Genomic DNA, 12,269 nt, shown 5'->3' on the forward strand with positions numbered 1-12,269 from the left:
GGAAATATGAAGGAACCGGTTCATTAATTAAAATCTGTTCAAGAGTACATACCTGATCAATCAGGCGCTTCACCCCTCGCTTCAAACTTTCAGTTCTTGCTGTTTCATGAAACTTTCTCAGGCGGATTATTGGGACAGTAGCTAACTCGGGAAAAGAGATATGGCAGCTCCACTGAGAGAAGTGCACAGAGAGTAGTTCAACAGCAGATGTAACACATTCCTTTTGGAAGTCTTGAGATTTTAACAAATGTTTTGGCAGCTGCACCATATCAACTCAAATTAACTAATTATAGTCATCTAATCAAGATAATTGTGCATTTCTATAAGTGATTCTTAAAGTGAAGGAGACGGACAATCAAGAACTATGCTCAATGAATTTTGAGACCTTTAAAACTGATGAAAAGTTGAAGGATTTTCCTTGTTTTCCACCATCCTTGCCCGTTTTATATTCTAACACATCTAACACAAATGATGCAACAGGGATGAAGATTCCACTCGAACTGGAGAGAAGATTTAGCCACTGAATGCACTTTATTCTTAAAGGGAAATATCTTGGTCCAGGAAACAGGCAAGCTACTCCATTTATAAGTTGAACAATCGCATAAAATACATGATGGAGGTCATAATCACATATATTGGCAGCAATAAATGTAACCCAGAGATCAATACAATTTGCACATTGCCAACTGCATATCTTCTTGAGTGCATCCTGCCAATAATAGGAAAAGATAAGCGCACGAGAAAAACACCTCATAACATGATTGGACAAACAGATTACTACAAGCATTAAACCAAAAAAGCAACGCATAAAAAAAAAACAACAGATATGTTTACTGCAAACCTTTTTCTTTGTTCTTAGACCCTGCTTCAATATCTTGGCCAGATGCTGAATAGACACAAAAGCTTTATTACATGATTTATGCACATCTAGGGAGCATAGCTCAACCAAAGAGTTCCTCAAGAACTGTATATGTCTAGAATTGACAGAGTCTACAACTTTGCACCGAGAAATGTAGGCTTTATATGTCTTTGTAAAGCAGATGTCAAAGCATTCCAAGCTAAATGCGACAGCCAGATCCCGTAAGACAAGGAAGGAACATGAAGATAGAACACCTTGACCAGTAGCCCACAGATGAACAGAAACCTGCATCATAACAATATTGTTTTACCAACCACATTATTGGCAAAGGGTAGCAGGAAGTCCAAAAGTTTATGGTTGAGATTTTCTTTACTATAGGGATTAGTAAGAAATTACTTAGTTTGCCGGATGTGCAATTGAAACTAATAACTCCCCTCTTTCTCCCATCACCCCACCCTCTCTCTCCCCCATCTCTATAGATAGAGCTAAACAAACAAATTCTCTTCGGATAAGCAATGTGGCATTTGATTAATATCACATTCTTGATAAAGTACATACAAATCCAGTATTAAATATGTTTATTATATAGAAGCAGCCAAAAAACAATACTAAACAAAAATTCAAGGATGAAGTGATCCAAACAGATATTGAAAGGATAATTACCAGAGTCCAGACATAGCTTGTGCTAAAATCTAGCAGCAACTTTGCACTAAAATCTAGCAGCAACTATCTGGATTTTCTTCAAACACTAAAATATATTCAATACTTCAATTAAACAAGCAAACCCTGTTCTGTAATGATATGTTTTGATAATTCGCAAATTGCTTCTACACTTTACATATCCCGAATGGCGAACATCCAATTACTTCAAAGTTATAAAAATCCTGAATATCACAAATCATCCTCTCACTCTTCTCAGCTAGTCGAATGAAGTTACACAGCTAGACCTCATGACTTTATTATTTCATGGTGTGAGATACTTTAACATTCAAAGTTTCCCAGGTACCCTTTTAATCTTAACTTCCACTTGATAACCCCCAATAACCCCCAACTCTGGAACTAGCCAAATTTACAATCAAGGGATGCTTTTATATCATTCATGCATTAATTAGAATATGATTCAGGACAAAAAGATTGTCTTTCACTATAGAATTTTTTTCTCTTTTCTCAACTATAGGATATTCACTCCTAATCAGTATATAAATGAAACTTGGAAAATTTTTTGTACTCATATGAAGAATAAAACTGCATCAGTTTTCCATTATACAATAACATCACAAGCCTTAACCCACTAGGTGGTCATCAGTTTTTCATCATGCACAAACAAAATCAGGCAAAGCCTTCAGCATATGCTCCAGGAGCACAAACTTTAAGGGATTCAGAAAAGAACAAAAGACATTAATATTTTCCCCCTGAAAGGAAAGGTATAGACTAAAAAGTGCTGATCTTTGAGCTTCCCTATTTGCATAAGCTCATGCAGAGGAACACTTGGTTTAATATCCCATCCCATTTCTTCATTAGAGAGGGGAATGCTGAGGGCGGTATAAAAGTAAAACTGCTGGGCTGGTTTGGAATGACTACGGGACATAAACAGGTAGCAAGACCACAAAACATTGGTCCTATTGCAATCCATGGAGAAATTGAAGTTTAAAGTATTTCATTTCAATTAGTTACTCGTGACTTCCACAATTGCATGAATCGACTTTTTATACATTATTGTAAAGAAACTTGAAAGATAGATTTATTGAAAGATGTAAGCATATATATATATATATATTATATAAACTCTATCTAATGTAATTCTTCTTCTTAAAGATGCCAATGTGGAATAAGCATGCTTCTATAGCATGTGCACCATGACATTCTATCTTTTTTTTCTTCACCATACAGTATAGGATAATACCTACACAAGGCAAGTACCCTTATATTCTGAAACAACTGCAAAATGTGTAAAATCAGATAATAAAGGACAGTAATGTCATAGACCAAGGGTGTGGGGGTAATTAGAGCAGTAGATGGAGTATTGTAATAACTATGTAAAGGAATAATTCAAATTCCTTCAAGCGGGTGCGCGCTGGGCAGTTAGTTACTGCCACGCCAACTTGTAATTCACCTATAAATACCAGTTGGTAGAGGATGGGGAATTATGTGAGGATTATTCCACAAATTCCTTTCCCTCCCTTTCTCAATTCGCTCTCGCTCTCTCTCTCTCTTCCGTTCTAATTCTTGATCTCTCTCTCTCTTTCTCTCAATCTTTCCCTCCTACAATATCTCCTTCCCATTTACGAAAGGAACCCTACTGCCAGATCCAAGTCTGACATTTGGTATCAGAGCCAAGACCTGGAGTTGGTAATGGCTGATGGAACGCACGCTAAACAGTTGGAGAACAGATTGGATGCAATCGAAATTGGATTGCGACACCATCAGGAACAGGTGGATGAGAGGTTGGAGACGATGGAGTTGGGAATGAGGCACACGCAGGAGGAGATCCACAGGAGTAGATCCGAATACACGGAATCGCTGGATCGCGCAGTGAATGGCATTCGAGAAGAATTCGCAGGACTCAGTCAGCAATTGACGGCAACTTTGAGCATGTTTGTGAGGCAGCCAAACGTCAGTTTGCCAACGGATTTTCCCCCAAGACCGCCATCCGCACCCATCCTGACTTCACCAGCATACCGTCCGCGACACCCAGATCCAAGAGGTGGTGGAGATCCAGCTGAATTCGAGAAGGTATGAATTACCGGAACCAAGAAGGGACCAATCCACCCCATCCGGGTCCACGAATGGAGATCCTAGTTTTTGATCGGGATAAGCCGAGGTGGTGGGTACGCAGATGTGAACAGTTATTCTACTAGCATCGCGTCGCCGAAGGAGATAAGGTATGTTTGGCTGCATCATACTTAGATGACGTGGCGGATGCTTGGTTCCAAACTTGGAGCCACAGGAGAGGGGATTTGAGTTGGCTGGAGTTCGTTAGCTAATTGTGCTGAAGATTTGGGGAGAAAAACCGATCTGATGTCATAGAGGAGTTTAACAAATTGAAACAAAAGGGCACGGTGAAGGAATATCAAACTAGATTTGAGTTAAGGGCCTTACTCTCATTGTCTCATCCATATCTAGATGAGGAGTATTTTGTTTCAAGTTTTATCAATGGGTTGGAGGAGTTAATTAGGCCTACAGTTAAGATGTTGTTTCCCACCACAGTGGCCCAAGTAGCTGAACAAGCTCGCCTACACGAGCTATTGATGGAAACCTTTGCGAGGAGGCATAGGCTATCATCCAAAAACAACCGAGAGGAGCACAACCTTGGGGCGTATCCCAAGGGTAATACTTCCCAATGGCAGAGGGGAGGATCCATGGGAAAGACCAGTCAGCCTATCTTACAGCCCAAGAATCTATCGATAGATCAAAAGAGACAATTAGGCCTATGTTTTCGTTGTGGAGAGAAGTATGGGCAGGGCCATCAGTGTAAGAAACTTCTCCTAACTATGGAAGGATAGGAGGAAGGAGAGGACGAGGAAACAAGGACAAAGGAGGAGGATGAGAAGCTTGAAGGGAATGAAGGAGGTGAAATCTCCATGCATGCTCTTCAAGGTCAGGCAGCTAGTAGAGTCATTAAGGTGAAAGGGATGGTCCGCAAAAGAAGTCTAGTGGTGCTGATTAACAGTGGCAGCACCCATAGCTTCCTTGATGAAACAACTGCCCACAGCCTGCAGTGCAATCTTCAAGAAACACCTCCCCTATTAGTACTGATAGCCAATGGAGCTAAGATGGTAAGCCAACTAAGGTGCAAGGAATTCAAGTGGTTAATCAGTGGGCAAGAGTTCTCGACTGATCTAAGAATACTCAAACTGGGAGGGTGTCATGTGGTGTTAGGGGTAGATTGAATGAAGACCGTAAGTCCATTGGTGTTTGATTTCAATACATTGGAGATCACATTTAACTGGGAAGGCCAACAAGTAACCCTCCATGGCAGTCAAGAAGTGGGAGAATGTAAGGTGGTGTCTGGCAAGAGAATTCAAAAGTTGCTGGATCAGGGGAGTACCACCCTGGGATAACTACACTCCATTTATGCAATGGAGGTTGGAGGAAGGCTTGCTGGAGATCAATAACATGCCCCTTATAGAGACAAGTCATTAACCATGAACGGCCAGGTACATTCTCTTAGACCTATTCATGATTTATTAATGGAATTTGAGGATCTGTTTGCCGTTCCCCAGTCCCTTCCACCCCACCGAATCCTTGATCACTCCATCCACCTCAAACCCAACAGTGAACCGATTAATTTGAAAGCCTATCGATACTCTCCCATACAAAAGGCAGAAATAGAGAAACTTATACGAGAAATGCTGACCAAAAACCTTGTACAACCAAGCCAAAGCCCCTATGCTTCACCAATCCTCCTAGTTAAGAAGAAAGATGGGTCGTGGAGGTTTTGTGTGGACTATAAGCAACTTAACTCACTAACCATCAAGAACCAATTCCCTATTCCTAATATTGAAGACCTGTTGGACGAATTAACCGAAGCATCCATTTTTTCTAAACTAGATTTAACCTCCAGATACCATCAAATTCGCATGAACCCCCTTGACTATCCAAAGACTGCTTTTAGAACCCATCAAGGACATTACGAATTCTTGGTAATGCCCTTTGGCCTAACCAATGCTCCCGCTACGTTCCAAGCATTGATGAATCACATTTTTGCTCCATACTTGCGCAAATTTGTCTTGGTATTCTTTGACGATATCCTCATATACAGCTCCACCCTAGCCTAACACCTAACCCACCTCAAGCTGGCATTTCAGATCCTTAGATTCCATAAACTATATGTGAAGAAGGTCTAAATGTTCATTTGCAGAAGAAAAGGTGGAGTACTTGGGCCATATTATATCCGGACAAGGAGTGAGCACCGATCCACACAAAACTAAAGCGATGAAGAGTTGGCCACGGCCAAGAACACTGAAGGAGCTGCGGGGTTTCCTAGGCCTGACTAGATATTATAGAAGGTTTATAAGAGGCAATGGGGTGATTAGCAAGGTGCTGACACATCTCTTGAAGAAGAACAGTTTCAATTGGGGTCCAGAAGCATAGAAATCATTTGAATCTCTCAAGGCAGCCATGACTCAGGCCCCAACTTTAGCCCTCCCGAATTTCTCCAAGGAGTTTGTCCTAGAAACGGATGCATGTGATACTAGAATAGGGGCTATGCTCAGCCCAGAAGGGCGCCCTGTGGCGTATCTAAGCCAATCATTGGCTCCACGCCACCTAGGACTCAACATCTATGACAAAGAGCTACTGGCAGTTCTAATGGTGGTGGAAAAATGGAGATACTATTTAGAGGGCAAGAAATTCACCATTAAGACCGACCACGAGAGCCTCAAATTCTTAACCCACCAAAGAGTGCATAATCAATTACAAAGAAGGGGAATCACTAAGCTCATGGGCTTTGACTTCGTTATCCTCTATCGACAAGGAAAAGAGAACAAAGCAGTCGATGCCCTATCTAGGAGGGATGGCTTAGCATCTTGCCTTGCCATTTCAACATTAGTTCCGGACTGAGTGCAGGATATAGCCCACAGCTATGATCAAACTCCTTGGATTCGAGATTTAATCACCAAGATAGCAATAAGTACCACTGCTGACCCAAACTATCAGTTAAAAGGAGGACTGTTAAGGTTCCACAACAGGGTCATTATTGGGGATGACAACCAGCTGAAACAGAAGATCCTACAGAGCCTACATGACTCTCCCATTGGGGGTCATTCCGAACTCAACGTCACTTACCAGCGGGTCAGACAACTCTTCTACTGGAAGGGATTAAAAAGAGATGTGAACCGATTAGTCCTGGCATACAGTACATGTCAAAGGTGCAAACATGAGCAAATACCCTACCCGGGCCTCCTACAACCGTTGGAAATACCTTCGCAAGCTTGGGAATTGATTTCAATGGACTTTGTGAAAGGGTTACCAAAATCTGAGGGAGCCGACACTCTTTTGGTGGTGGTAGACAAACTAAGCAAATTCAGTCATTTCCTCACATTGGCTCATCCGTTCACAGTGGCTGAAGTAGCTAGGAAGTTGATGGATACAGTCTTTAAGATTCATGGCTTACCTAAGGCGGTTGTATCCGATTGTGACAAGGTCTTTACCAGCCAATTCTGGAAGACCTTATTCCAAGGGCTAGGCATCAAGCTGCACCTCTCTTCAGCATACCATCCCGAAACGGATGGGCAGACGGAAAGAGTTAATCAGTGCCTCAAAACCTATCTAAGATGCCTATGTATCTCCAAACCCAGAAGCTGGAGTCAGTGGGTGGCTTTGGCACAATGGTGGTATAACACCAACTACCATACCACACACAAACGTACCCCTTTTGAAGCTCTGTTTGGGTATTTACCCCCCATTATTCCGGCGGTAATGCAGTACTCCCCCACCGAAACGTCTGCTAACCTGTACCTGAAGGACCGGCAAGAAGCTCTCCACATCATTAAGCACGAACTGACCTTAGCTAGTCAACGAATGAAGCAGCTGGCAGATAAGTATAGAACAGAAAGGCAGTTTGAAGAAGGAGAGGAGGTTTATTTGAAAGTCAAAAGGTTCCAACAGCATTTGTTTTGCGAAGGGCCCATATCTAAGCTCAGCCCCAAGTTCTACGGGCCATTCAAAATTCTAGCTATGGTGGGACCAATAGCTTACCGCCTACAACTCCCAGACGGAGTGGGTATGCACCCCGTATTCCATGTTTCGCTCTTAAAGAAATCGATCGGCCCTACGGAGCTCACCAATAGAACGCTGCCAGCCCCACTGGAAGCCATAGCAGAGACAGGTGAACCCTTGGCAGTGTTGGACAAACGCGTGATATACAACCAAACTGCTCCATTGACTCAAGTCCTGCTACAATGGTCACACCTCCATCCAGACAACACGACATGGGAGTATCTTCCCGACCTCCTACAACGATTTCCAAGAAGTTCCAGCCTCCTTTAATTTCTTAGGGACAAGAAATATTTTAAGGGGGGAAAAATTGTCATAGACCAAGGGTGTGGGGGTAATTAGAGCAGTAGATGGCAGTATTGTAATAACTATGTAAAGGAATAATTCAAATTCCTTCAAGTGGGCGCGCGCTGGGCAGTTAGTTACTGCTGCGCCAACTTGTAATTCCCCTATAAATACCAGCTGGTAGAAGATGGGGAATTATGTGAGGATTATTCCACAAATTCCTTTCCCTCCCTTTCTCAATTCGCTCTCTCTCTCTTCCGTTCTAATTCTTGATTTCTCTCTCTCTCTCTCTTCTGTTCTAATTCTTGATTTCTCTCTCTCTTTCTCTCAATCTTTCCCTCCTACAATATCTCCTTCCCATTTACAAAAGGAACCCTACTGTCAGATCCAAGTCTGACAAGTAATTGGAACCAAAACTAGCAATGCATACATGTGCAGAACAAAAATGAGAGACCAGATGATGCAAAAATTTGTAACAAAACCAAATGTCCTGAAGAAAAGATAGATTAGACATTCAAACTCTGCTAATATGACAGTGCTGTTTACTCACAAGTAAGATTAAAATACCTTGATAAGCCTGTGAAGTAAAGATTGAAAAGGAGCAAAAAATATTATTGAAGCTCTCAGTCGATTTAAGGAGAAAACCAATATCTCCAAATCAGTGACCTGATTCAAGAGAAATAATGTACTCCTCAGGTAAGACTTGACAAGTGGCTGTAAACTTTTCCACTTAGAAGTGTTCTTCAAATCCAAAAGGATCTCTTTCTTGAAACTAGAAGAATGTATTTTCAGAAGACTTCGGAACACATTGTCAGCCTCATTAAGCATGAACAATAAAATGCTGCAGAAAGTCTCGCTGTTCTGAATTCTTTGGCATGATGCAGCATAGGGGACGCTAATTGATTCAGCTCCATAATGGCATGCAGCACGATATGCATTTAAAAGACTGGTAAGAGCAAACTCATTATGCTCCTCCTTAACCAGCTGGGACCAAGAATTGATGATAGAATTTGTCAAAACATTGCCTTTGTTCATAACAGAGCTATCTTCATCCATGAGCTGCATGCCATGATCACCAGTTTCATCTTCATCAGAATCCTGTCAGACAGATGCCCATACTGAAATCACAACTTATCACTAGAAAACTAAGTAATATATTACAGTAAGTTTAGAGATTATATCTTTGTTTATTAAACAAACTTGTGAGAAAGAAAATATTAGGGTTCATTTTTATCTTGTGATGCATGGTGAAGAAGACAAGGTTCTTAACAACTTTGACATACTGTATTGCAAAAAAATCTCATTCTTCTAAGCACAGATTTTTCATTATTGGTCTCATTAAGACATTTGATGGTAACATCTAGTGACAAATAGAGGGATTAGATATGATGATGTTTGGAGACTTGAAAAAACTTATGATAGAGTTCCCAGAGAAGTCTCATTGAGAGCTTTAGAAAAAAAGAGAGTTCAGATTGTTTATATACAGGTTACTAAAGACATCTATCATTATGCAGAAACATGTGATAGGGCGAGCAGTGGAGATTAAGAGGGAGCTTGGACCAGGCCCAGTGGGGTTCAAGTCAGCCTGACACTACACTAGAGTGAATATATGCTGTCATGTCATGAGCATGGCAGCTACTTAGCACTAAAAAAAGCTCCAAGACTAAGCTTCGCACACTTAGCCTATAAGGTCATTTTTTTCCCAGAATAATTTTACATTAAAAGGTAACCATAACCACTTGGCCTCTCATTTGGCTTTGGTATCTGTTTCAAGTTGTGGGTATATGAAACTGCTGGTCTACGAATTTTATAATTGGTGTGGTCACTTGAGAATCATGGCGACATGGAAAAGAGGAGAAAGACAAAACAAGACTAGAAGGGAGGCACAGAATGCTATGTAGAATTACATGACATCCCAGCTAGGGCTTTAGGTTCAAAAACATATAGAGCAATATTTCATTCCTATAATTCACTACTGCTGCTTTCTGTATGATACTTAATTGATACTGCTGCAGACCATTTAATATTAACATTAAGCAATTGCTATAATTCACTACTGCCAATTTTTGTATGGTTTGCCTTAAGGTATCGTTTGTTAAAATGAGCAAGAAAATGTTGGAATACTTCCCGGACTAAGATATGGAATTATCAAGATAAGGTTATGAAGCATTGCAAGATTTTTATAAAATTATTTATTAAATTTTTTAAAGTGCATTGGGGAACATATAGGTCATTTTTTCTTATTTGTAAGATCCAAGATAAATTTATCTGAAGGGGGGGGAGAGATAAATTTATCTAAACAATTCTAGATAAGAAGTCACATAACTTCTTTTCCAAGGGTTGTCAGATAAATTTAACAAACACAATGGAAAACACTTTTGTCCGGAATGTTTTTCATATCCCATTTTTTCTAGCACATATCTTGGTTGACAAACATTACCTAAATAGAATGTGCAGATCCAATAGGTAGCTTACCATGTGTTCATCTTGGGACATCTCAAGGCCCTTCTTGTAGCTTGCTAAAAACTTATCGAACTCTGGATCCTGAAATTTCCAATTAGAATTACTTTAATAAATAAAAAGCAACTTTTTGTTAGCCATAATAATAGGGCAATAACGATATCAAAAGGAAATAATTAAAAGACAATCAACCAACTAATGAGAACATGAGAAAGGATTATAACAGTCCTTAAGATCCATCACCTTTTTGCACAACTATATTCCTAATTCAAAAAAATTAAGTAAATTGGTTGTCACAGTAGGCCTGGTTGTGAGGGTTTCCGCCCTTGTTGCAGTTCTTTTTCTATCTATCAAATAAAAACAGAGAGTAAGCAAAATGGTCTCAACTAAAACTTGAGGGAAATATTATGAGTGAATTTTCAGTTTAATTTAAGGTATTTTTTTCACCTTGTAGTTTGAACGAACAACATTAATCCTATGTACTTCAAAAGTTAACACACACCTAGCCAAAAATAAAGAATAAGAAGCTGACACACAACCTCCTTATATCAGTCCCTGATGCGTATCAATAGATTTGACATGAGAAGTTGACCCATGCTGATTATTTCATTAATAGGTTGAACTACACATCGCAAAGTTATATTTGACAAGATAAATGCATAGCAGTTCTTAAAACAGAGGCATTTTAGAGACCAACAATCCAAAGCTTGCTTGCTTAAATTAAATCCAAGAGTAGCAGAAATATATATATACAAACTACTGCTATATCACTTTCCTAAGAAGTAGGAAAAGATTGGGTACTCTACTCCTAAAAAATAGGGATAACTATCACCTAAAACTTAGGAGATAAAGAAGCTATAAAATACATAAGATTACAACAATTATCTACTACTAACAAACATAAATTTAAATAATCTGAAGATAATCTTGAGTTCCAACGTGTATTATCATGCTTCTAGAGTCCTTCTCCACTTATACTTCTAACAGAAAACTGATCTCGTCCAACACTCCCCTTCAAGCTGGAAAATAGATGGAAGTCATTCCCAGCTTGCTAATTAGAGCCTCAAAAACTAGTCTTGCAATTGCCTTTGTTAAAACATCAACCACTTGATCATTAGACGGTATATAGGTCAAGATTATTCCTTCTTCCTCAATTACTCTTTTTATAAAATTCCTATCAATCCTCACATGCTTCATCCGGTCATGTTGCACTGGATTTTTAACAATGCTGATAGCTGATTTGCTATCACTAAATACTTTTGTTGGTTAAGATACGGGAATCTTCAAGTCCTCCATGAGCTTTTCCAACCAGATTACTTCACATATCCCATGAGCAATTGCTCGAAACTCGGCTTCAGCACTGCTACGAGCCACAACTGACTGCTTATTGCTTCTCCATGTAACAATATTCCCAAATACCTTAGTGCAATACCCTGAAGTTGAACGACTCTCTTCTCCAAAACCAGCTCAGTCTGCATCTACATAGCCTTCAATGTTCCTGTTTTCAACTTTCTTGAACATTAATCCTTTTCCAGGAGTTCCCTTTAGGTATCTTAGAATATGTTGAACTGCCCTCATATGTGTTTCTGTGGGTGAATGCATATATTGGCTAATTACACTCACTGAATAGACTATGTCTAGCCTAGTTAATGACAAGTAAATCAACCTCCCTACTAACCTTTGATACTTTTCTTTGTTCACGGGAGCATCATCACCTTTTTCTTCAAGTTTCCGACCCTTTTCCAAGGGTGTTCCAGCTGGTTTGCAAGCTGTCATTCCAGTATCTTTCAGCAAATCCAAGGTATACTTCCGTTGTGAGATGGACAAACTCTCTTTGCTTCGAACTACCTCTATGCCTAGGAAATATCTCATAGTTCCTAGGTCTTTAACTTCAAACTTAGCCTTCAATTATTGCTTTAGATTATCAATTTATTGCAAATCATCACCT

General features: G+C 40.0%; 1 protein-coding gene across 4 annotated transcripts in view; it reads right to left on the minus strand.

Annotated features, from left to right (window-relative positions):
• Window positions 1-12,269, minus strand: part of LOC127806381 (protein REBELOTE) — a 34,547-nt gene that overhangs the window by 4,374 nt on the left and 17,904 nt on the right. For all 4 annotated transcript variants that reach the window (XM_052343623.1, XM_052343622.1, XM_052343624.1 and 1 more), the window contains 5 exons: window positions 10,337-10,405; window positions 8,429-8,959; window positions 842-1,144; window positions 386-709; window positions 53-259 (listed from right to left, as the gene is read on the minus strand). In XM_052343623.1, coding sequence (XP_052199583.1) covers window positions 53-259; window positions 386-709; window positions 842-1,144; window positions 8,429-8,959; window positions 10,337-10,405 — 1,434 coding nt within the window. The remainder of the gene's footprint in view (window positions 1-52; window positions 260-385; window positions 710-841; window positions 1,145-8,428; window positions 8,960-10,336; window positions 10,406-12,269) is intronic.

The sequence above is a fragment of the Diospyros lotus genome, chromosome 7 (assembly GCF_014633365.1).
Source record: "Diospyros lotus cultivar Yz01 chromosome 7, ASM1463336v1, whole genome shotgun sequence".
Classification (NCBI taxonomy): Eukaryota; Viridiplantae; Streptophyta; class Magnoliopsida; order Ericales; family Ebenaceae; genus Diospyros; species Diospyros lotus.